This window comes from Dipteris shenzhenensis, chromosome 29 (genome assembly GCF_047967505.1).
Source record: "Dipteris shenzhenensis isolate YYH24624 ecotype China chromosome 29, Dip_SZ_1.0, whole genome shotgun sequence".
NCBI classification, from domain to species: domain Eukaryota; kingdom Viridiplantae; phylum Streptophyta; class Polypodiopsida; order Gleicheniales; family Dipteridaceae; genus Dipteris; species Dipteris shenzhenensis.
In genome coordinates, this window is record NC_141624.1 from 13,050,186 (window position 1) to 13,077,171 (window position 26,986).

The 26,986-nt window shown below is 40.0% G+C and overlaps 1 protein-coding gene and 1 long non-coding RNA gene across 2 annotated transcripts; one reads left to right on the forward strand and one right to left on the reverse strand.

The window, feature by feature from the left end:
* Positions 1-6,985: 6,985 nt before the first annotated feature.
* On the reverse strand, positions 6,986-7,974 carry LOC147882454 (uncharacterized). Its single transcript, XR_015543846.1, has 3 exons — positions 7,552-7,974; positions 7,256-7,464; positions 6,986-7,142 (listed from the first exon to the last, which is right to left on the reverse strand). It is a non-coding gene; the product is annotated as an uncharacterized LOC147882454 (long non-coding RNA).
* Positions 7,975-17,685: 9,711 nt separating this feature from the next.
* On the forward strand, positions 17,686-18,492 carry LOC147882455 (uncharacterized). The gene is made up of 2 exons (XM_087400250.1): positions 17,686-17,909; positions 18,000-18,492. The coding sequence occupies exons 1-2, from the start codon at positions 17,686-17,688 to the stop codon at positions 18,490-18,492; spliced, it is 717 nt and encodes a 238-aa protein (XP_087256376.1).
* The last annotated feature ends 8,494 nt before the right edge of the window (positions 18,493-26,986 follow it).

Below are 26,986 nucleotides of genomic sequence, written 5' to 3' on the forward strand. Positions count from 1 at the left end.
ACTCCCGACAAAGCCATGGGTTGCTAGCAAAGGAAATCCCTGAGGGATAGTCGCAGTGCTACGTTCGAGAGGAGTCGGGCGCAGGGGTAGGCCCTTGAGGTGTCGCCTGAGAGGAATCAAAGTCCTCTGGAGCATAGAGATCATGATGTCTCCTCTTGCGAGGTTGTCCATACTCATCGGACGTGCGACGTGATCCCATGTATAATGTTGACACAAACACGAAAACAAAAAACAAAAAACAAACATAGGCATAGGCATATGCTTATGAAAAGAAGACAAAAAGAGAGGAAGAGAGAAGAGAAAGAAGAGAGAAGGAGGAAAAAAGAAGAGAAAGAATAGAGAAGGAGACATATGCTCATGCATAAGCATAAGCATAAGAGAAGGAGACATATGCTTATAAAAAGAGATTGAAAGAGAGGAAAGAGAGGGGGAAAGAGAGAGGAAAGGAAGAAAAGAGGAGAAGGAGAAGGAGAAGGAGACATATGCTCATGCATAAGCATAAGAGAAAGAAGAGGGAAAGGAAACAAAGCATATGCTTATGCTTATGCATGAGCATATAAGCATAAAAGAAAAAGAGAGAAAGCTTAAGCATAAAAGAAAAAGAGAGAAAAAGAGATTGAAAGAGGGGAAAGAGGGGGGAAAGAGAGAGGAAAAGAGGAAAAGAGATTGAAGAGGGGAAAAAGAAGAGGGGAAAAGAGCATAAACATAAGAGAAGGAAGAGGGGAAAAGAGATTGAAAGAGGGAAAAAAGAAGAGAAGGAAAGGAGGGAAAAAGAGATTGAAAGGAGAAGGAGAAGGAGACATATGCTCATGCATAAGCATAAGCATAAGAGAAGGAGACATATGCTCATGCTTATGCTTATGCTTATGCATGAGCATAAGAGAAGGAGACATATGCTTATGCTTATGCATAGGCAAATACATATGCTCATAAAAAAAGATTGAAAGAGGGGAAAGAGGGGGGGAAAGAGGGGGGGAAAGAGAGAGGAAAGGAGGAAAAGAGGAGAAGGAGAAGGAGATATATGCTCATGCATAAGCATAAGCATAAGAGAAGGAGACATATGCTCATGCTTATGCTTATGCTTATGCTTATGCATGAGCATAAGAGAAGGAGACATATGCTCATGCAAAAGCATAAGCATTAGAGATTGAAAGAGAGGAGAAGGAGAAGGAGAAGGAGAAGGATACATATGCTCATGCATAAGCATAAGCATAAGAGAAGGAGACATATGCTCATGCTTATGCTTATGCTTATGTATGAGCATAAGAGAAGGAGACATATGCTTATGCTTATGCATAGGCAAATATATATGCTTATGAAAAGAGATTGAAAGAGGGGAAAGAGGGGGGGAAAGAGAGAGGAAAGGAGGAAAAAAGGAGAAGGATAAGGAGAAGGAGAAGGAGACATATGCTCATGCATAAGCATAAGCATAAGAGAAGGAGACATATGCTCATGCTTATGCTTATGCTTATGCATGAGCATAAGAGAATGAGACATATGCTTATGCTTATGCATAGGCAAATAGATATGCTTATGAAAAGAGATTGAAAGAGGGGAAAGAGGGGGGGAAAGAGAAGGAAAGGAGGAAAAGAGAAGAAGGAGAAGGAGAAGGAGAAGGGGAAAGAGAGAGGAAAAGAGATTGAAAGAGGGGAGAAAAAAGGGGGAAAAAGAGCATAAACATAAGAGAAGGAAGAGGGGAAAAGAGATTGAAAGAGGGAAAAAAGAAGAGAAGGAAAGGAGGAAAAAAGAGATTGAAAGAGGGGAAAAAAGAAGAGGGGAAAAGAGACTGAAAGAGGGAAAAAAGAAGAGAAGGAAAGGAGGGAAAAAGAGATTGAAAGAGGGGGAAAAAGAAGAGGGGAAAAGAGATTGAAAGAGGGGAAAAAGAAGAGAAGGAAGAGAAGAAAAGAGGGAAAGAAGAGGGAATAGGGAAAGAAAGGGGAAGAGAGGGTTCCTACACCCATCACTACAGCTAGCGCTTAACGCGCTAGCTGCAGGCCAATGCAAATAACAAAAATAACAAAAGGAAAAAAGAGGAAGCACTTTCTTACCTAGAACAGTCCCGCTCGGTGTTTTGTGGACTGGCCCTACAAAAGAGAGGAAACATACCATTTTTCAAATAACTAGTTAGAGGAAGGAGGAGTTTAAAGAAGCAACTTCTCAAACGGATTGGATTGAGGAGACAAGCATAAACCTACAAACACAGAGAAAGCATAAGCCTACAAATAAGGAGAAAGAGGAGGAAGAGAAATACAAAAAAGACTAGAAGAGGTGAGTCTTCTTTCTTTCACAAAATCTCGTTTTTTGTCTTTAACCCTTGAAAATCAAGCACAAAAACTAGCACATAGCCTTAGCAATACAAGGAGAAACATGCTGCAACACTCACAAAATGAAATCTCACAAAAAACGAACCTACATTGCTTAAAGAGACTCACCTTCTTGAAAAACTTCTTTTCACACAAGCAAAGAGGGAGAGGGTGGAGAGGGAGCACAAGTGTTAGGAGAGGGGTAGAGTAGTGGTGAGGAGTGGAGAATAGAGAGAAGGAAAGCGAGGTCTTTGGATATAAGGTGGGAGGAGAGATTGCTTTTCTCACAATAGAGATGCTAAAGAAAGCGTCACGCCACGAGGTTTCGGGTTTTAACCCACAGTGTCGCTATAACACCTATTTCATTAATTTTGGACTCGTGCACTGTCCAAATTCATTTTGTGACATAATTTTGGATAAAACATTTAAAAAAAAAGAGGCTCTTATAAAACAAAACATTGAGTCAAAAAGGAAGATTTTAAAAAATCAAATTAGAAAAAATGACGTGAGATGTTATTAAAACTAGAGTACATTAAAAATAAAGGACATCACATTGTTAAAAGAGACAAAAAGTAAGATTTTAAAAAATCAAATTAGAAAAAATGGCATGACATGTTATTAAAACTAGAGTACATTTCAAAAAGAGCACATCACATTTGTACAAGAAGTAGATCATATAACTCAAAGCCATATGGTGTCAAAAAACACCTTAATACAGTCTCTCTTATCTTCTTAATCACCCAAAGTCTAGAAGATCTCATCATTGGTCTCTCTTATCTTCTCAACAACCCAATCTTTCACTGCCTCCATAGCTGCATCCTCAACATAATTACATGAAAGAAGAAATTTAAGCAATCACAAATTATTTCTTTATAATTTCTCTGAGAGGCTCTTATTGTTCTCTCAGCATCCGCATCAAATCCCCCATGATGAGAGCTACGATAACAAAGGTTACTTAAGAAGTCTAAGAGATCTTGTCTTGCTTTTATCATACATCTTAAAAGTCTTTCACTCTCTGCTATCTTGAGAGTCTCCTCCCTCTTTGCGTGCCTTTGTGCGTCAAATTCCTCTCTCTCCATGTGTGTCAAAGGAGAACCTTGTCAAATTCTGGCCTCTCTCTGTGCTCCTTGGTCAGCAATCCATTCTTTGAGACTGTTGATTCCGAACTCCACATCTTCGACAATGCCAAGGACATCCATGGGTGGGGAGATGATAAATAAAGGGAGATGGACTACGATGGAAGAAAGAAGAGAGTGTTTGTGGAAGGACTAGGATGGAAGAATACAAGTTAATGAGAAGCACTAGGATGGATGAAAGAAGAGAGTGTTTGTGGAAGAACTAGGATAGAAGAATACAAGTTATCAGGATGGATGAAAGAAGAGAGTGTTTGAGGAAGGACTAGGATAGAAGAATACAAGTTACTAAGAAGGACTAGGATGTAAGAAATAAGAGAGTGTTTGTGGAAGGACTAGGATGGAAGAATACAAGTGCACTAAGGCATGATGTGTTCACTATTATAAGGATAAGGGTTGGAATAAAGTGAGAGGCACGATGTGTTCACTACGATAAGGATAAGGGTTGGAATAAAGTGACAGAAGCATTGGTAATGCTCTACTTTAAGTGAGTGGAGATTGTCCAACTGAATAAAATTTTGTGGAGCATTGGGAATGCTGTACTTTAAGTGAGTGGAGCATTGGGAATTAATACTTGTGAGTGAAATATATTACAAGTGAGAGAGAGAGAGAGCGATAAGACAAATACAAGTTAATTAGAAGGACTAGGATGTAAGAAATAAGAGAGTGTCTTGAAGGGATAGAAAGTGAGGGAAGATGTAAAGTGAAAGACGAATACAAGTTAATCAGAAGGACTAGGATGTAATAAATAAGAGAGCGTTTGTGGAAGGACTAGGATGGAAGAATACAAGTGCACCAAGGCACGATGTGTTCGCTATGATAAGGATAAGGGTTGGAATAAAGTGAGAGAAGCATTGGGAATGCTCTACTTTAAGTGAGTGGAGACTAGGATGGAAGAATACAAGTGCACTAAGTCACGATGTGCTCGCTATGATAAGGATAAGGGTTGGAATAAAGTGAGAGAAGCATTGGGAATGCTCTACTTTTAGTGAGTGGAGACTGTCCAACTAAATAAAATTTTGCAGAGCAATGGGAATGTTGTACTTTAAGTGAGTGGAGCATTGGGAATTGATACTTGCGAGTGAAATATATTACAAATATTACATCATCACATATTCATATCAAAATTCTTATCACACAAGGATTTATTTCCAAATAATCACATCATCACACATTCATATCATAAAATTGTGTTCATGAAGAAATATATTACAAATATTACATCATCACATATTCATATCAAAATTCTCATCACACAAGGATTTATTTCCAAATAATCACATCATCACACATTCATATCATAAAATTGTGTGCATGAAATAACTATATAAATATCATCAGTAAATGCCACTTAAGTAATAAGTCACAAATTGGTGTATAATCAACAAAAACTACAAACACAACATCATACATGCATCACAACTCTTCTGATGCTTCTAGTGGAGACTGTGGCAACTCTTCTGATGCACACAATGGAGGCTGTGGTGCTCTAGATGTACACTCAGTCTCTACTTCTTCTGTAGTATGTAGTGCTTTCGGAGGGGTGTGATTTTTTTTTGAGCTTTTTGTGACGAGCTTTTTTTCAATTTTCATGAATATTGTGAGCTTTTCATTCACTCATCTTGCTAGCATCTCTATTCCATCCAGGAGTTGAGAGGGGGTGTTAGAGGCCGACATCTACTGATGTCACCTAGAGAGAGAGGGCCTTGCTTATGGATATGAATGAACCTGACATGACAACTTCATAAAGTAAGGCTTATGAAGTAATGGAAGGATCCTCATGCAATACTATGTGTGTACAATAATGTGTGCATGAAATTTGGAAAAACCTTTCTTTGAAATCAAAATGAAGGTATCACGGCTTAGATTGGGAGGAGATGAGGAGAAATCGAAAACCAACATGAAGAGAAGTCCCATCCACACAGTGCACTATCAACAAATAAAGAGGTCAAGGGGCTTTTTTTCACCTGCATTCCACTGAACAGTTGCAGGGCTGCCTTGCCATGCCCATTCTGAGCACAACCAGCACTTATGTCACTCCAGGAGACCACATTCCACTGTGACATCTCTGTGAACACTGCCCTTGCATCATTTAGGTTCCCGCACTTGCAATACATATGGACGAGGGCATTCCCCACAATAACATCTGACTCCCATCATTGCCAGCAATAGTAGCATGGGTCACACGACCCTCTTCTAGGGATGTCATACAAGCATAAGCATCCACAAACACTTAATCCAATCTAATTGCTTGAAAGTATTAACCGTACAAGTGCATGTGTACTCATAATCTCTGAAAAACCTAATGCCCTTGTGGTTTCATAGTACTAGGGCAAATAGATTGCCAATAAAAAACCTGATGGTTAATTACATCTGTTATGCTGAGCAACTACTTCAGGTAAAAAAAAAGGGTACAAACATGTACACCAGCAACGGCTGCTCGCTGCCAACGCTACCAAAAAAGCCAAAAAATCTAATTTAAACACATAGGCTTCATATTGTTCTATAGCTCAACCAAGCTTATCTAAAATGCAAGACATTAATGAAATGAGATTAAATAGTCCTCAACAATATTGAGGCTGCAGTGCTTTCAGTAGCCAGGACAATGAAACATTGGTTGTGGCACCTGTAAATCGTTACATTGCCACAATGGAAAATCAACATTCCTTCCAAAAAATGTGTGATATGAAAGCAGGAACAAATACAGACTCATAGGTAGGACATTCATGAAATGAGATTAAACACTCCCTAGCAATGATTAGTGCTTTCAGTAGCCAGACAATGATTCAAAAATATATTGAGTCTATACCCAAGTTATGGATTGTTTACTCAAGCTAAAATGAAATTAAAAGAGGTTTTGACATACAGTCAGGTGGACATGTCCAGAAAGTAAAAGCTATAGTCTATACCCAAGTTATGGACTTTTTACTCAAGCTGAAATGAAGTTAGGGTAGGTTTTGACATATAGGAAGGCTGCAAAAGTTTCAAGGATGCGAAACTTGGAAAAACAATCTCTACAATAGAATCTAGCTTCATGCCACTATGTTGCATTTTCCCAAAAAGCTCGAGCAAGAACAGCATGCACATGTTCAGTGCATCCTGCAATCAAAGCACCCCATGACACTACATCCCAATAGGTCAGTTCATAAAATTCTCTGTGCACCTGAACAGTTGCAGGGATGTCTTGCCATGCCCCCATTCTGAGCACAACCAGCAATCATCGCACTTAGGAGACCAGAACCCATTGTGGCATCTCTGCAAACATTGCCCTTGCATCATCTAGGTTCACGGAATGGGCATACATATTGACAAGGGCATTCCCCACACAGTAACCTCTGACTATGGATCAGCATTCCCCACACAGTAACCTCTGACTATGGATCCAAAAAAGAGAAAAAAGCATAGAGCAATAAAGACACTCTTGTGCCATACAACCACCATGAGCAAGGACATAGTATGTGTTACATGATAACCTCAACAAGAACATCAAAAGTGATGACTACAAGTATTACTGTCAATACTACATAGTTTATGGAAATGCTATTCTGTACTGATTGATCGCAGACACATGTCAGCAACAACATTGTCATTCTCTATGGAAAGACAATGGCGACCTAACTCTTCACAAAGCCTTGCCATCCCAAAGCAACCTGCAAAGACATCGATGATGCAATCACCAGTGTCTGTGAATGTTCTGAGTATCCACCTACAAGAAGCACTAAAAGGGATCAGAGGATGTTTGACAATCCATATTTGTTTTCCTTGAAAGAACTTCAATTATACCCCATAAATTCAATCTGTGCTTGTATAGGATCTTACTCGTGCAAGTAATCTGATCTTTCTGCCCCTCCTCATAAGTAAGTTGATGCAACTTGTGTCCTTTTTGTGACATGTTTACGGTCACACTCGTGTAGCACTGATGTCTTTGCTGAAAAAAGCTTATTAGAGACATTTGCACCTGCTTGTCGATCCATGTGTGGGAGGTCAGATTTTCCACGCCAGAAGATACCCATTTGTAGATTGCGAACCTAATGGATGATGGCACCTCAAGTTAGATACAAGCAAATCATGCTTATTAGACCAATATAAACAAACATTTAGGTGATTTAATGTACCTCCTCTCCATCATCATGTAAATAACCAAAGTCAAGAAGCACTGTATATGATCGATGGAGCTCGAACTCGGCCTTCTTCGCATGTGCAAATATATAGCCCCAATGTTCTGGGAGAGAGCAAGTCACGTACCACCCCTGGTCTGCTACAAAGTCATTGGCAAACTTTGCCACCCTTGCAGAGAGCTTGAGGGAGAATCTATTCCACTCTGGGCATGTAGTACTACTTATGAGTTCCACTGCCAAACTTGTGGGAAAATCTGCCCATACCAAGCGAACCACCTCGACACAAGAATTACCATTGTGTGACAGACCTGGTGCTTTCACTTTTCTTAAAAATTCATCAACCCTACAATGTACAATTCAATCTCCCTAGATCAATGACTTATATTCCAAAATAGATTCTTAAATGTACGCATTTCTTAAAAAAAGAAACACTTACAGCTTTGGTGCATTCGACAACTGAATGATATCCTCTATAATTACATCCATATATGCAAACAACTTTACATCTGCATCAAATCCTAGCTTGAAAGCTTCAGTTTGGCTGCAAAATCAAAAAATCATAACCAAGAAAGAGAGGAGTGATACTCACTAGATAAACTCGGTTGTTGATTAATGGAACTGGTTCTTGAAGCATGAAAATCGAGTCGTTGCTTTGTTCTCAGCTCTCGAGTCTTAGAGGACTCTATATTCTCCGATAGAACCTGCTTGTAAGAATTACAAAGGACAAGACTCTAGGTTATACTATATTTTCATTAGTGTTAGTTGTTAACTATTACATAAGTATGAGGAGTAGAGGTCTCACAGGTCTTTTCTTGATAGCTGACTCTCCGTCCGTTGATCTAGGTCGTAATGTGATATCCACATAACGGTTCTCTGCATCCAATTCATCCTCATCCATATTGTCTTCCATGTTCTTCTCAAAGACTGAGCAGCAAATGTTGCAAACTTAAGTATATGGTAGATACCCGCATATATAGACATTGGTCTAGATGCCTATGGAATAGGAACTTTGGAGTATTACCTTCACGTCTATTTTTCTCAGTGGGATGTACTTTTCCCAGTGGGTAATCCAACCACCAAGGACACACATTAATCTCCCAAATCGTTATGCCCTTATCTTTCCAAGATAAGGGATACATGCTTCCCTCTTTCTCCATGTTTGTCCATGCCATGACCTCATATGGAATCCTTGCAGATGAATTGGTATCACGCAAAGACCGTATCCACCTATAATGTATGAAAGAATGTAGACATATGAGTAAAACAGTTTATTAATCGTAAGAGAAAGGAGAGGGTTGCTATTGTACCACCTATACACCAAACGTAAGGATGACTCCTGCATTTCTGGCTGCTTATCTGCTTCAAGAGTAGACTTCATATCCTTCCAAAGCATAGGGAAGGCTTCTTGGAGGTGAAGTCGTCTTTGCTCTCGAGCAAATGTCTCAAACCCATCGGGCAATTCCAAATCATGGCTTCGCAAATTGTTGATGATGGAAATCCCTCGCTCAAACAAGTATTGCCAATATGTTTCCTTTTTCACATGTAGTCGAAACTTTTGAGCATCCCCATACTTAGCAGATGCAACTAGATCATTTCCACGTGCCATCATCAATTGTTGTCGAAGCTCTTTTTTCCTATTAATATCATGGCAAAGGAAAAAAATATTAGCATCACTATGGAGTAATTGTGCAAAAATATTAATTGACATTACCTATTAGGATTGAGACATGATGAGGCTAATATATGCACTTTGTCCTTAGTCGTGGCACCCTTTTGATTCCAATCATAACTAAATAGAAGCTCGAAGAAGCCATCACCATTTGCGGGATTGGCAACAGGTACCATCTTGTATGCTCGATCACGAAAGATGACTTCCACATTCTTAATAGCCTTACTAAATTTATTAGTATACTCCTCCAGACTCATCTTCGATTGATCAAGATTTTGAGTAGCTTTCTTGATCGCACGTGAAAAATCATCCTTCCATGAAAACAAGAAATCAAAACATTGTATGCTCGATCATGAAAGATGACTTCCACATTCTTAATAGCCTTAATAAATTTATTAGTATACTCCTCCAAACTCCATCTTCGATTGATTAAGATTTTGAGTAGCTTTCTTGATTGCACGTGAAAAATCAACCTTCCATGAAAACAAGAAATCAAAACATTATCCTTTTTGGGACACCTTTCATAGAGCAAAGGGATATTTATAGTTCGCGTAGATACCTTCCAAACAAGTTGTGCCAAGACAATAGCTGGTGCTGTGTACCATGGGTTACTATTCTTCCTTTCTATTGCCATCTCCACTTCCACCCATCTCTTATCCTCTTCACTGAATAACTCAAGAAGTGAGGATTTATCTGCCATGCCAAATTTTTGAAAGAGAAAGACCTCGTGCCCATATGAATGCTCTACATGCGCTCGAACAAGTCTGCAATACCAACATATATTCACATGGGGATTACTTTCTAAAGAGGAGAAGTTAAAGACATAAATACCAATAGACTTAGTTTCTAAAGAGAAGAAGTTAAACTAGCTATACATAAAAGTATTATAAAAAGTTATCTTACTCATTGGTTGATTTTAAGGCAAGAAGTAGCTCTCCCTCTTGAGATTTCTGCACCTCTATGAATTGGCATCTCACTTGGATATGGCGAGTTGGCATTATTGAATAAGCTACAACATATCAATTCCACAAGTAAGCATGACATAATCATGTGCAATGCAAACTATAATAGAACACTTCCTTATGCATGATAGATTTATCAAAAGAGTACCGTCTTTGATCCGAGAAAACCATGCCTTCAACCTATGATTTCCATCCCAAACAAGGAACTTCTTCCCCTACTTAGCTGGTTGTCGAAGTCCTCACTTATTTGATTCCAAATAGGTCCCCATTCTTGACGATCAAGTGCCGTAACATAGAAAAATTGATCACTTCCTGGCCGTTGCAAGGATACTAGAAAAGGTGCACTATTTATAGCATAGCCTCTAGAATCAAAACTATCTCTCAAAACAGTAATCTCAGACGTTGATGTTCGAATAGCCTCATTAACAACCAATCTACAGAGAGGAATCAGAGGGGGTTCAATTCTTCTTTGCATCCGAAACTGATCAAGGACATCTTGCAAAAGTCCAATTTGAATCTCCTTCCCAAGTACTCTTACATGTGTTGGAGCTTTTTCTTGTGTCTTTTTTGCACTCTCTTGCTCTCCTTGGCCTCGAGGCTCTTCTTGCACCTCCTGTTGCTCAAGACTAATCACGGGATGAGACGATGACTCTTCTCAAGTGATAGTAGCCTCAGTTTCTGCAAGTGTCTCCATGTGTGGGTTATTTATATCATTTTGTGGAGTACGAGACGTACACTCCTCACTCACAAATCTTCTTGATGGTCCTGATCTCAATGCATAAGTTTTAGTTCCTTTGAATACATATCACAACCAACAAGGATGAGTTATATATTGCTCACATCCATCATAGATATGCCAAGGTTATCAGTACCAAAAAGTTTTAGAATTACCTCTTGTAGTTGATTTCTTTCGCCTTGGTGCCATCTTGTCAGGATAAAAATGCTCACTACTATGAAACCTGTATATACAAAATGTTTCAAATCCTTAAGATAGTACAATATAAAATGCATAAGCATATACAAATGATTCAAATCCTTAAGATAGTGAAATTTGTAACCCTTGATACATTGCAATGCAAACCCTTAAGAAATTGAGATACATATCAATTCCTTGAAAAAAGTTCTCGATACCAATATCTTTAAATGAATGCTAATCCTAATTCAATAATAGGAAGCGGAAAAGCTCCAACTAAACTCATTGTCCCCGAGTGACCCCCATGAAGCGTGTTTCTGTAAAGATCCAGCTCCGTTTTTCCAATCCCGCTACCTTGTCATCTATGCGGGAACACATTAATAAAATGCAGGGCCTCCATCAAGATATACTTCACGTTGGGAAAGAGCTCTCCTCAAAAGATATGGCTATCACACTTTTGTCTCGTGTGGTCCTGGACAGCCAGTACTCTGCCTTCTACTCCTTTCTAATCATGTCTGGCCGCCTCAACACCATTACCTGGAAGGAGCTTGTATCCACCAGCTAGAGAAATACAAAGAGTGTGTGTTATATAGTAAAAAGCCAGTGTGGCGTTCACAAAAGCATCTCACAGGAGTACCTAGTAGACATGAAGTAGCTGCTATTAGCTTGCTAAACTACATCATGAATTTCTGCAAAAAAACCATGTGCATACTTTGTTTGTTACATGCAACAATATGTGATGTTTGCCAAAATTCAATGCCAAGAGAGAGTTTGACAAGCCAAAACAATCATGTCCAGTGTTTTTGAAGGTTCATCTTAAGTCCTCATATTCTTGCTTGTAAGTACGATATCATTCACATTATCGCTCGCAAGTATGATCTCTCATCCGAAATTATCTTTCCTTACTCCTAGTACGTATGATATCATCAGCATAATAAAATAGCACAATCAAATCTTTCCCCTTTTCATAATATACAAATTAGGCTCAATGGGAGTTATCACAAAGCCCTTGGACAAGAAAAACTGGTTTATCTTCTAATACCCTGCACAAGGTGCTTGCTCCAGCCAACAAAGAGCTTGGAAACCTTGTGCTTGTCCAAAAACAACAAAATCTTGGGGCTTCTGCACATAAATCTCCTCCCAAAGATCCCCCTTTTTTGCAGCTGTTGAGCAGGCATGTCTATCAAATGGGAGCTCATCCTGAGACTTAGATTCCATGCATCGTCACCACTGCTGCAGAAAGTATGGCCCATCTAGTGCAACAGACCTCATACCCCTCATATTTCAATTTTCTAGTGAATTCTAAGTAGATAGAAACTCTAAAGTTAAGCAACCCCAAAAGTTTAAAGAAAGCAATATCCAAAGAATATGAGTAAATAACATCATTAAAATGTAGAAGTACAGTATCGCTGCTACTCGCGTGAGCTTCCCTAGAGGATGATCCTCAACTCCCGAGCGAGTTCCCTCAAGGCCTAATATACGTGTGCAAGCACTCACAAAATGTCTAGCATAGTCGTAAGTATGAAAACTGCAAAATAACAAAGCAAAATAGTCGTTAGATAACAAAGCAAGTTTCAGCAACCCCAAACTCCATGAGACCGAAAAAAAGGGGGGGGCTCAGCAGCCCCCCAGAGTCTGCGCTAGCGCAGACTCTGGGGGGCAACTGAGCCCCCCCCTTTTTTTCGATCTCATGGGCTTTCAGCAGCCCCAAACTCGCCCATGAGACCAAAAAAAAGGGGGGGGCTGCTGAGCCCCCCCCTTTTTTCGATTTCATGGGCTTCTGATCTGGGGGGCTGCTGAGCCCCCCCCTTTTTTCGGTTTCATAGAGCTTTCAGAAGCTCTATGAAACCGAAAAAAGGGGGCTGAAAGCTCTATGAAACCGAAAAAAGGGGGGGGCTGCTGAGCCCCCCTCTTTTTTCGGTTTCATGGGCTTTCAGCAGCTCTATGAAACGGAAAAAAGGGGGGGGCTCAGCAGCTTCCCAAAGTCTGCACTAGGCTAGACTTCTAAACCACAACACGCCGAGTGTGACGATCTAAGAGTCTACCCATAAAATTTTATTGCGACATCATTTTTCCATGAGGAATATACATTTCACCCTGCAGTTCTAAGCTAATTTTGTAAATTGTACTTGTTTTATGATCCAAGAGCAGAATCAAAGGTGGGGCATCCCTCCGGTTCCCTCGTCCAGGAATAGGGCTAGAGTTTTTGGATTTTGGGGACTCCATAGGAATTGCGAACACTTTTCCCAACTCCCTGGAATTCTTGATTCACCTCGTGTCCACATTACTTGGTCAGCACTGATCCAATGTCCACCTTTTCTCCTTGCTTCTAACATATGATTTCTTGGGCTGGGCCATCCTAGAGCTAAGAGCTTTCTGTTGCGTACACAAAGTTGCTATTTCCTTCTGTTGCGTACACAAAGTTGCAGAATATAATGTTCACTTGATGCTCATTTCGATCCCTTAAAGTTAATGGTTCTCACAAACTCCCATCCCTGGATCGCAGATTAGCAAAGCACCTTCTATATCATTTTTCCAATCATCTAAGCTTCATTCTTCCACACTTAGATGTGGCTTCCTTCTAGCTTTGTTCATTTCATGAGCGTAGAACGATGCTGTAAATGATGAACTTTACTTTGCAGCCAATGTGCTCAAAATCTCAAGGTTGTCACGATACCTACCATCACTTTGTAGTTCATATCAATGCCCTTTTCACTCTAAGCCAAACGGAAGTGCTCTGGTAGTTGAGTACGATCCTGAGAAACACGATCTCCGACGAATGGTAGTTTTTAAGAATCGTCTCCTCTCTTTACGGCTCCAGCAACAGTATGAAGTGAATGAAATATCTGGTTTTTGTGCAGATCATCGATGTCATTCCTTACCTTCCTCTAAAACTTCACACCTCTCCCAGAGAGATTACACATCGCCATGGGAGACTTGGTGTTTTAAACTTACTTTAAAGTTGAAGCCTGCAAAATGAGGAGAAAAAGACAACGATCCCAAAGTCAATGATGAAAACAAATCCTCCAATTGAGTCAATGATGATGAAGAGATTAGAGTGACTCACAAACTTGATGATGAAGCAGCTAGCGCAGACTCTGGGGGGCTGCTGAGCCCCCCCCCTTTTTTCGGTTTCATGGGCTTTCAAACTCTATGAGATCAGAAAAAAGGGGGGGGCTCAGCAGCCCCCCCCTTTTTTCGGTTTCATAGAGCTTTCAGCCCCCTTTTTTCGGTTTCATAGAGCTTCTGAAAGCTCTATGAAACCGAAAAAAGGGGGGGCTCAGCAGCCCCCCAGAGTCTGCGCTAGCGCAGACTCTGGGGGGCTGCTGAGCCCCCCTCTTTTTTCGGTTTCATGGGCTTTCTAGCGCAGACTCTGGGGGGCTGCTGAGCCCCCCTCTTTTTTCGGTTTCATGGGCTTTCAGAAAGCCCATGAAACCGAAAAAAGAGGGGGGCTCAGTAGCCCCCCAGAGTCTGCGCTAGCGCAGACTCTGGGGGGCTGCTGAGCCCCCCCTTTTTTCGGTTTGTAATGTAAACAACAACAGGCCCGTCTTCATCCCATCGCTTGGATCAGAAGACGGTGGAAGCTTTGAGAAGTTTGTCTACATTCTAACAGCCACACCCCTATCACCCTTCTAAAACCTTCACAGTCCGAAAAACGAAAGATTTCTTTGCAGCACAAAAGCGGACATAAAATTGCAGTTACAGACTAAAATACCAAATATTGTACCCTTCTCAAGATGCCTCGTTCCGAATCTTCGCTACAATCACTGATGCGTCTCCAGATAACTATTACCCTTTCGCTTTTGAACAATCACATTCACTGTGTCATCAGAAAACATCGTATAGACATTTAACAAAACGCTCTATCACGCAACGACGATCTGACGGTTTCCAATTTCCCTCTACGTCTACGAACTAGCATCTCGACAAACACTTCCTACATGCCGTAGAGACCCTTCGATAGGGGACGAAGGAGGGAGGAGAGTGGAAAGAGGGAGGAGGGAGGAGGGAGCCAAGATAGGGGGACGAAGGAGGGAGGAGGCAGCCAAGATAGGGGACGAAGGAGGGAGGAGAGTGGAAAGAGGGAGGAGATAGGAGGATAGGTGGAAGGAGATAGGAGAGAGCCGAGAGTGGAAAGAGGGAGGAGAGAGCCGAGAGTGGAAGGAGGGAGGAGAGAGCCATCATAGACTCGGTTAATCGGGCCGTATTCAATAGGATATTTTATTTAAGTTAGAGGGGAAGATCAGTGCAAAGCAAGAACCAAATGGCGGAGTTGATCTACCGAAATTACTATCATCCTAGGTGAGAGACCCATTCGACAATGCAATTAGTTTCTTTGTTCTCTGTGTGGCTTGAAGCTATCAATGATGAAACAAAATGGTGGCTCATCCCTCGATACCATCGCAAGCAAGGATGTCTCCAAAGCATCATCAGTGTGCGATCGGCCCCAGCGTGCATCGATGATGTACCCACTGTCTTCCTGCTAGATAGCCCACGTTGTTTTGAATGCTAGATAGCCCACGTTGTTTTGAAGGAGTCTCTCCTTCATCTCTCTCCAATCATTAATCGTCCCTATAGTAGCATGTGGCTTTTAAGGCTTAAGATTGTGGCATCCTGGCATAATCCAAGTTTGTGAAAGAATCTCGGCCGCCACCTTTCTCACCATCATTCCAGCTCAATGGGTTGTAATGACGGCCACATGGCTACTTCTCATTGTGGTGTCAGGGCATCATCGACATTGGAATTAGCTCAAACACCACCTGTTTCACAATCCTCTACCCATTCTCTATCCATTTTCAATATTTGCACTCTGCTTTCTCGTGACCACGCATCCTGATACTACTCTCTTGTCATTTTCTCCTCTTCATTCTCTCCCACCATTACTTTCTAAGTCTCTTTGGTTGCCTTCTAGCTTTGCATCACACTGCATTTCTCTCTTTCATCCCTTCTTATTTTCATGATCCGTGTTGGGTTATCATCCCTCTGCTCTCAATGCCATGTTGGATTACCATCCCTTTGCTCTCAAGATTGTCTGTATTCTCTGACCTCCTCTAATAACTACTTTCTCTGAGCTCTCTCTGTCTTTGGTACCTTTTGTTGTGTCATCCAAAATGGCTATAGAAGAGGCTTCTATTGAATGGCTTATTGAAGGAGTGAATCCATCACACTCTATCCCACTCAAGGATGGAAGAAGGATTGTTAGTAAACATTTCCTTCAAAGCCTTCTTCCCCATATGCACAAGCTCATCTGCCTTAAGGCAGTCATTGAAGGTGAAGCAACAATGAAGGTAAAGTTTTCATCTGAGTGGGATATTGATGGTCAAGAGCATTACGTACTGGATGCCTCCTTGATGAAAAGGTATACTCTCATCCACAATACAATCATGGCAGCAAGTACTATTAGTGATCTTGAAGAGCCTGGTTCATCATCACGTTGTGTTGCTAGTAGAGTTTACTCCGAAGAGTTTGGCAAAGAAGGAAAGAAAACCTCTCAACCATCTCCTTACGTGGATCTTGAAGAGTTAAATCCCATTGAGAAGCCTGGTATGTACCACAATTCTTATAAGTCGAGGACTGATGTTGACATTGAGATGATGCAGACTTCACACATTGACCTTGAAGGCTCAAATGAGGACCATTCAAAAGATGAATGTCAGATTAGCAAAAGCATCATACCTTGGATCATGGAGAACAAGCAAGCCAATATACTCAAAATGCGGATTGCAAATATAAAGCAAAGGACGCAAGTCACTGAATTACCAAGGGTATATAATGGAAGTATGCTATTAGAATTTCCTCCAACTTTTGGAAACATCAATGGTATGAATGGCATGGAGCAAAAATTTGATGGCCACATATGGACTAAACCATCAACCACCAACATGGCTATCTCATGTACAGTAAGGCTTAGCTACTGTGTTGGCTCATTACAATGCCATAGAATTACTTGCCCTTATTTTGCAAACAATAAGAAGTTTAACACATCCTTTTTTAGAGGCTACCTACAAAAGAAGATTGCTCTTGGACTCTTGACTGAAGAGGAGAGGAACAAGATTGTTTGTCACTATTGTCGTAAGCTTGCTTATTGCATTGATACTTGTAACTACATGGTATATTATGTAATGCCATTTGATGAAACAATGACTAGATTGATGGTCCATGTTAGTGAACATCAACACCCCGTACAGCCAGGAACATCTAAGGCAATGATAGAGAAAACAAAGAAGCTTGTTGCAGATGTTTTGAAGGTGGATAAAAATGCTGGACCATGCAAAGCTCAAATGAGTGTTGCCAAGGAGCTCTTGAATTCATCATTGATGAGAGGAGACAATAATGAAGGGGCAAGTGTGGGAGATCTAGAGTTGACCAACTTTCTTGAGCAATTGGTACCACTAGTTGAGAATCAACGGTATGTTTGTTTGTAGCTAAGTGATTTTTAATTTAATTAACTTTAGAATGGTATAAAGACCTTCTAAATAGTTGACTTCTGATGTTACAGGTTCAAACGGATTGTTGCACAAGAGAAGAAGGCAAGGTTACCTGTTGGGGAAGGTTATGACAGCCTTCTTTTACTAAAGAAAAGGTCTATGTATTCATTCTTCCATGGAAGTCGTTTTCCAGGGCAAGGCTTGCCAGATGAAAAATGTTTTGTTTTTAAAATGTCAACCAATGGTCCAGCATCTGGTGTGGATTTTGTTAATCGCATGAGAAGAGGAGGAAATGGTGATTTGAGGAATTCATGGGTACAATTTGATCACACCCATCGAGTGATTGGGTGGAGCACAATGGCATGTCATGTTTATGATCCTAGGTATAACTTCCCTCCATCCTTATGTATCCATGTTGCTATCATCAAGAGAGTTGTGCTATAATATTTAATAATGTTGGCTTTGTCTACCAGTGTGCAAGAATTAATGACCATCGCCACATGTGAGATGAAAGATGAAGATGCTGCAAGCCAAATCCTATTTTGGGAGATGTTGAATGCCACAATGAAAGAATGTGGGTATCCCCCTGCAGATTTTCATGGTTTCATGTCTGATGAAGCTGGAGCAAATTGGATAGCTATGAGAACTATTTTCAATGGGGGTCCAAACAACATAATTGTTGGGAGAGAGCGCTCATGTCTCTTCCATTGGGAACAAAGCTTGCATAAGCACACAAGGAAATTCATCAAAGAGGATATGAGGAACGAGCATATCACCATGTGTGAGAATTGGAGATTATGTAAGACAAAGCAAGAAGCTACCAACCAAGCAAAGCTCATTCGGAAGTGGTGGCATGCAGGACACGTCCGTGTGGCCGACATTCCTTCAATGGACATATGGTTTAGTTGGTGGGATGTGCGGATCGCCCATTGGGGGAATCTCATGAGCGCGGTATGTATTTTGTAGATAAATGTAGTAAGCTAAATAAATGTAATAAGCCAATCTAATTACCTCCCTTTTTACCATAGGTAACAAAGAGTTCCTTGGAGGAGGCACACACTCTAAGGTCAAATCTAGCTGAAAGCATGCATGGTAGTTGGCTAGTAGGAGAAGGGTTTAAGACAAAAATACAATTATATGATTGTTGCGTCTCGGACATGGCAAATGCCCTATTACAAAGTGCCAAACAATATGCATATATGATTGGAAGGCATGTTGGGGATGGTCCTAACTTGGAAGCCTTGATGCAAAGAGTGGCCTCAAGGAGTACACCTTCACCAGCACAAGTTGCACAAATGGTGCATGAAACAGTTGCAGGGACACCAATGTATGAAGAACCAAGACCATTACATGGGGATAAGGTAACAGTCCAAAGAAAGAGAAGCAAGTCATCAAGTATACATTTAGAAAACACCTCACACAAGCCAGGGTATGTGATGGAGACCAGAGATCGTAAGCAAAGAGGGAGGCCGAGAAAAATTAGGTTCGAGACAGAAGGTGGAGATTGGCATTCAATAGAACCGCAAGGTAATACCCAACCAGTGGATGTTGAGGCTTCCACAATGGAGCAAGGTGGAGTTCAAGGGGAGTCTACAAAAACATCCTGGGAAAAACATGGCAATGTAGGGGAAGCTGAAGGAGCTCAGAATGAGACCATGCCCATAAGAGAACAAGCCCCAACGGCTCCACCTATGAGACAAGGAGGCCTTCCTAGTGGCCTCTCTATTGTTGAGGTGCCTATCCACCGTACCTTTTGGGCAATTCGAAGGACCTCCAAAAACTCTAAAGTGAAGTGTCTTGGATTCATAGATGGAAAGGTTAAGTGTAATCGATATATAGAAAGCAGTTCACAAGGAGTGGTGGCACCCTGTTTCTACTCTGAACGGCGGCATCCAGGGGTAGGAGGACCAAAAGCACAATGGATGTGGCTTTGTAATGATGATATAACTCATACATGGCACCTAGATCATAATATCATGCATGTTCCTGAACGTCCATCTGTGTGGAAGGTGGATGTGGAAACAAACACAAGTGAGGAGATAGGCAATCTCATCAAGGCTGGTTTTAGACTGCAAATAGTGGATCAACCCCATGTAAATTGGAGGACACCAAATGTACCTCAAGGATCAGCACCGATGCCAACTAATTTTTGTGATGCACATGGAGGGTCGGCATCCATACCAAGGAATTTAGCTCAACACACATTGGTAAGAACCACAAAATGGAGGCATGGCATATCTAAGGAGGCTGCAAAAAGAATAGCTAGTGCTCAATCTATGCACGCTGTTGTCATGGGAGAAATGACAGTGGAGCTTCTTCATCATAGTATTTTCCATTTGAGAACAACAGGGTCTGACAAGGCTCGGATGTCTTACGATGTGCACATCAAGACTGAACCCATGTGTACATGTCCAGATTTTCAAAAAAGAGAGTTGGGTCAAAAACCTTACTTGGCATGCAAACATATCTATTACATCTTCATCCATGTATTGGGATTGGATCCAAATCAACACATGCTTATTCATCAACCAACCCTTTCCACTATGGATGTTTCATCAGTGCTTAGTCGACCTAGGATCAATCCATAGACCTGAATGCAAAATATAAACTTGGTTGGTGTTATGATAGCCCACTTTTTGATGTGACAATTTTTTTTGCTCAAAATTTGTTGTGTTGAGTCAACACAATGTTCTTAATGTGGAACATTTTACTAATTGCTTTGGCCTTTTCAAATAATAGAACTACATGGAAATTGGAATATGCTTACTTGAAGTTTCATTAAAGCTTTGTTGCCTTAGCAACAATCCATAGACTTGAATGCATAATACATATTTGCTGGTATTGTGATGGCTCATTTTTATATATGATATCATTTATTACTGACTTGCAATATAAATTACTTGGATTAATAGCTTTGTCTTTTTTAGTCCATAGAATTGCTAATTGCTTTGGTATTTCCTAGGATAAATCCATAGATACAGGATAAGTAATTACTTTGTTATTTTTTGATTAGTAGGTCTTTTTTTATGGGACTCTAAAAAAGCTCACAAACTTTGATAAATTTCCAAAAAAGCTCGCATTAAAAAGCTCACAATAAAATTTTCCCCCTTTTGGAGTAGACTCGGTATCCTCTTCCTTAAATGCAAGCGGAGGCTGTGGCAACTCTTCTGATGCTTCTAGTGGAGGCTGTGGTGCTGTAGATGTACACTGGATCTCTACTTCTTCTGTAGTGTGCAGTGCTTTCATAGTAGACTCACTCTCCTCTTCCTTAAATGCAAGCTCTGATAGTGCTTCAGTTGCACGTTGTATTCTAATGGCAGCAATTAGGTCTCGAATGATTTCAGCCCTAAACAATTGTATATCCTCCTCTGAATATTTGAGCTCCAAAGAGTCTTCCGATGAGATCTATGGCTTAAGTGAAAAAATTTCTTTGAAAATCAACATGCAATTGTAGGCAACTCTCCACCCACAACTCAGCCCATCTTCCTGCTCTACTACTAAATGCTTTTGGAAGTCTACCGAGTCCTTGTACTGTCTTATTTCTCTGATAGCAGATACCAACTTCTCAATCGACCTGCTCATCATGACATATTAAAAAAACTTAGTGTGTCTATTACATAAGGTACATAATATAGAAGTAACAACAGATTAATAGAATACTTACGTTTGCACTAAGCCATGAAAGCCTGCAATCGAGTTAACAAACCAACAATAGTTGTCTTCAAGGTCCCAAACCACCAGACTCCAATGTTCCCTACACGAATAATTAAGAACCATTATTATTTAACACAATGTTGCCAGTATAAGATGAAAATAAAGGTTGCCATGATACTTACATCTCGTGATATGCCATAAATAGGACTCGCATGCCAATTAAATGTAAAGGCTATAACCATTTACAAACATCAGCTATTGTCTTTTTGCTATCGCTAAGTATAGGAGAAAGGAGGGAATCCAACATATACACATGGTTTTGTACGGCTCTACCAAATCATGAGATAACTATACTGCACCAACAAATAAATGAATATTAGCTTATTAGATTTAGTCAAAATATTGAATTATCAAGCAGAGAAAAAGTTTGTATCAAACCTGAGAATGGCCATCATAACATTGTTATTGACCTTATTTGAAGCTCTAGAGAGGATTGAAATCTCCTCTCCCCCAAATTCAAGATACTGAGGTCTATGTTGAATCATAACCCTAACATTAAAAGAGCTTCCCAATTCTTCCAATGAAGCCATGTTTGTAGAGTTGAGGTCTTCTATCCCCTTTGACTCTTTGACGGCATTCATTTCGCCCTTAATGATTGCTCGAATGGTACATGTTATAAATGCATAGAGATGCAAATCCGTATATGTTGACAGTGTGGTGTCATTTTGTATCTCAAAAATTTGACCAAGTACCAAAAGCAATTGTAGCCCACCCTCCATCCACAATTATAGATGTGGCTATTCTCTTGATGTGATACCTGACATGTCATATACTCTATTTGTTGTGCCAAGTCACATTGCCGCATTACTGTGTCGATAGCACCTACTAACTTTTGAGCTGATCTGCACATCAAAACATATAACATCAGTGAATATGTGCATTGCATATCAATCTACATGTCAAGAAGTGACAAAAAGTGTAGTCTATACTTACTCTAACACATTGCCATGGACAGATGTCATTGAGTTGGCAAAGAAGCACTTCTTCGCAAGGATGTCCACGACTACCAGACTCCAATGTGAGCTGCATTATCAATAAAGAATAATTACTGTGTTTGAGACAATTCTAGCAATGCAATAGAAAAAACAAGTAGGGTTTGATGCTTACTTCTCGTAATATGCTGTGAAAATAACTCGTGCGTCATTCATAGGAACGTGCTTCAACCATTTGCAAACATCCTCTATGGTTTCTTCTTTGTTGCTAAGCACTTCCGAAATACCAGGATCGAGCATATATGAAATGCTTTGTATATTTTGCGGAAAATTTGCTACAACATTACTATATTTAAAAAAAAAGTATTAGCTTCTTGGGTTTAATCAAAATAAGCAAAGTATAAAGCGAAGGAAAAGGCTGCATCAAACCTGAGGATGGTTGTAATGAATTTGACATTAACCTCTTTCTTAGGATTCAAGAGGATTGAAGTCTCTTCTTCACCAAATTCAAAAAAATGAGGTTGTTGTCGAATTAACAACATAGCAGTGAATGAACTTCCAATCTGCTCCAATAGATTCATATTTTCATGACTCATCTTACTGAGAGAGTAGTCTACATCATATTCTTCTTCACTTGCTATGTCTTCTACATCCTCCTTCTGCTATAAAAATATAAAAAAGTTATGCGATGTACACATCCCAAATAAAGGCTTAAACAAGCAGATAAGGTTTCATACATGCTTTCATTAGAGTGAGTCTCTCCTCCGCTTGGTGGAGCAAAAATTTAAAAAGTAAGGCTTCATACATGCTTTCATCAGAGTGAGTCTCTCCTCCTCTTGGAGGAAAAATTTAAAAAGTTATGAGATTTACACATCCCAAATAAAAATAAAGGTTTAAATAATTATAGAAGTATAAAGATAGCATGCTTTCATTAGACTCAGTCTCTTCTCCTCTTGGAGGAAAATATAAAAAAGTTATGAGATTTACACATCCCAATTAAAGGCTTGAACAAGCATACAAGTATAAAAATAAGGTTTTATACATGCTGCAATGTAGTCATATTTTCAGGTTGTTTCCCAATGGTAGTAATTGGATGCTGAATACTCTCAGCCCGAAATGCTAGCAGATCGGCTTCTGTATATGATTCCATTTTGACTGGTAACTCCAAATCAAAAATCTCTCTAAGAAACAACATGCAGTTGTAGGAAACTCTCCACCCACAGCTGTGTCCATCTTTTTGCTCCACTGGCAGACGTCTTTTGAATTCTACTTGATCTTGTTGCTCCGTGGTTGTTCTGACAGCAGATACTAGCCGATATGCAGCACTGTCCATCATGACATATTAAATATATTAATATGTCATGATCATAAGATACAAAATAAGAAAGTATCAAAAATATTAAGAGAATAATTACCTTGGGGAGTTGGCATGATAGCCTTCCATTGAATTCACAAACCACAAACGGTTGAGTTCAAGGTCCCAGAAGATCAGACTCCAATGTGAGCTACACGACCAGAATAAAAATGATTATTGTTTTACACAAACTTTCCAAAGAAATAGTAAAAATAAGGTTAGAGTTGATACTTACACCTCATGATAAGGCATTAAGATGACTCGCACCCCATCTAAACTCAAAGGGCTTAACCAGGTACAAACATCTTCTATAGTCTTTTGAGGAGAGCTAAGAATAGAAGAAAGGAGAGCATCGAGCATGTAGACACGATGCTACACTGCACTAGGAAGCTGAGAAATAACTACACTGCACCAAGCTCATAGAATTGATTTGCATTCTGCACTAGGAAACTGATATATAACTACACTATGAATAAATAAACAAATGTTAACTCATTGAAGTAGCAACAAATAAACAAACGTTACCTGAGAATGGCCAAGATAACATTGTCATTAACCTCTTTTAAAGGATTGGAGAGGATTGAAACCTCCTCTCTACCAAAGCTCAAATATTGAGGTTCTCGTTTCAAAACGATCCTAACTTCAAATGAGCTCTCCATTTTATCCAATGCAGCTAAATTTGATTCTTCAATCAAATTTAGAGGTGGTTGCATTGTTGAAGTAGAAGGAAGTGCCTCCGTATTGACTTCATCCATTTCTTCTCCCTCTATTGCCTGTAAACAAATATGAGAGATTAGATTCATTATCTTTAAATTTAAATCTTATTTAAAAAATTGTATTTAGTTGAGAAATAGAGAGTTCATACTGCTAAGTATTGTCGTAGTGGCCTTTTTTCATAACCCTGCGAGCCATAATTATCAAAGAAGGCATCATCATGTTTGTCTTCATCCACCAACCTCTCTGTGAACGGGTCATGTAAGTCCATCTTTTCATCATCATCAACTGGGACATTATGATCTTCAAGGTAATCATCCATGTCATCGGTGTCCTTGTGGTCTATCTCTTTTTCATAGCCTGTGGTTAGATCTGCTTGAAGCTGGAAATAAGCCATGAAATGCTTATTTTCAATAATATTTGTGGAGTTGCCTTTTCTGATGAGATCCTCAAATAAATATCCCATCCTGCACAAGGTGACCTCCCAACCTGCCGGTAGCAAATTCTCCATCATGGTAAGCAAGAGACTCCCACTTTTTGTAGGACTTCCATAGTTGTTTTTTTGATAATGTATGGACCTGGGAATATCTTGCTCTTCTAGCATCAATCTCAAATTATTTGAATTCCCTCTTCTGTTCTTTTGTAAGGAGTGATCAGGGTTGGGACTCCACATACACAAAAAGAATGATTCAAGAGATTGAATTGCTATGCCACATTCTCTCTTGCCTCTCTTTGCTGCATAAACACCACTATAGATCTTCAAATCTGATGAATATGCTCGCTCTAGAGTAACCTGCATGGCTTCTTTGTCTTTTTTATCAACAAAAATGACAATGTTGCAAATTGCCACTTTGCTAATGGTGGTATATATTATTCTATTAATGAAGTTATGGATATCATCGCTAGAAACTTCATTGATAAAGAATAGTTGTGGCTTATCCCATGCTGACTCATTCTTAAAGAAGTCATCTTCTGAGACTCCCCTGAAGTTCATAAGCTTTCCAAACTCTGCCGTAACCTCTACATTGAATTGAAAGCTTTGGTGCATATCTGTCGGCATCCTTATCTCGCTAATTAATCTTTCCACATATGCAACCACCTGTTGTGGGATTTCTTTTCTCATATAAGAGGTTACTATTTCTGACCCATCTTCATCCTTTTTAATCCACCTGTTTGCCCATAGCTTTACCTTGGGTGTTGACAAAGAAGCTATATGCTTCGCCACATTATAGTCAATGTTACAATGAGTAAGTGGAATTTGTTTCTCTGACAGCAAATACTTAATGGCACTATGCACTACATCACGCCTCACTTGTACATTGATGCATTCTTCCATGCAGTGGTCTTTGTCTTTTTTTCCAAAAAACCATTCTTTCTTTAAAATTTTTTGTGCTGCCATGGATGCATACTTGTTAGGTAAGTACTTTATAGGCCTCCACATCCTTGCCATCAACTCCTTCTTATCCATTACCTTTGACTTGCCGGAGATAAACAAAGGAGCTTCATAGGTCAACTGTCCATGCTCACAAGCAATACACGTTTCAAGCATCTCATTGAACACTTCAATAGGACAAAATATGATAGAAGTGTAGTCGGCATATCTGTCCCTCACCACCTTGAGGCTTGTCATACTTTCTTCTCGCTCTTGAGTTCCCCTAGGCACAACTGCACTCAAAGAAGTATAGAAGTTCGTGAGTGTGTCGGCGCCTACTTTTGTGACCTTTCGCTTTAAATCAGGATTTGGAGAACCAAATGTTGTCCATATAACCCTTGCCTTCTGTAAGACGTCTGATGTTGAGGATATCTTACGATTTCCATGGACATAATGATTAAGTCTTTCAGACTCAATCAAATACTTGATCTCATACTTGAATATACAGATTGTTGCAGGATAATAATGGAATGAACTTATCTTTGCAAATTGTTCTGGAGTGAGTCTTTTGCCCTCCTTTGCTTCCCTTGCGATCTGATTACAAGCATAAGCCCAATGTTGACCATCAATGGGCTGGAATCTGCAATGAAGGAGGAATTCCTTCTTTACTTCCTTTAGCATATTCTCACCTTGTGCCTCTTCGCCTTGTTCATGTGGAATATTTTTAAGAGTGTACTAAAGGTTTCCTCGAAATGTGTAGGCCCTGTAAATGTTATTTGATCCAGAAAACTATTTTTGGTTGGACAAAACATTATTGGGCGCAAGACCACATTGCTTGCCACAAGTTTCTTACCATCTCTCAAAGCCTCGTATATTTGCATTGCATAGGATATATCAAGGCTTTGGCTATTAGTAAAGAGAGTTGCAGCTTCCACATCTTTGGCATTCACAAACCACGTCCTTTGACCCCAGATATATCCCACATCATCATCTGTAACTGCTTCATTAAGACGCAGATTAAGATTTTTGATTGATGTGAGTTCATCCTGATCATCTTCAGCCTCGGGTTCTGAGTCTTCTTCATCTTTCTCTTCTTTTAACCATTTTTCATCCACATTATCTCTCTCTACAGTGGGATGATGTCTTTTTTTACTGCTTGGAACCGTGGCTCTTGCAGTACTAGCCTTTTGCATTTCACGTCGTGGTTTGCTAGCAAGAGCTTCTAGCATAACTGCAGTGGATCGACCTTGATCTTCTTCAATTTTTTTAATTCCCGTGCACTCAAGGCTTGTTTTTCATCATCCTTAGTTACATCCACCATTTCTTGCTCTAGAAGTTTGCGCTCATGTTCTACATGTTTGTGACAGTGTGCCT

Coding starts and splice junctions, on each gene's coding strand:
- LOC147882455 (XM_087400250.1), top strand. CDS start 17,686: ATGTATTCATTCTTCCATGGAAGTCGTTTTCCAGGGCAAGGCTTGCCA. Junction 17,910..17,999: donor TGTCATGTTTATGATCCTAG/GTATAACTTCCC, acceptor TTTGTCTACCAG/TGTGCAAGAATTAATGACCA.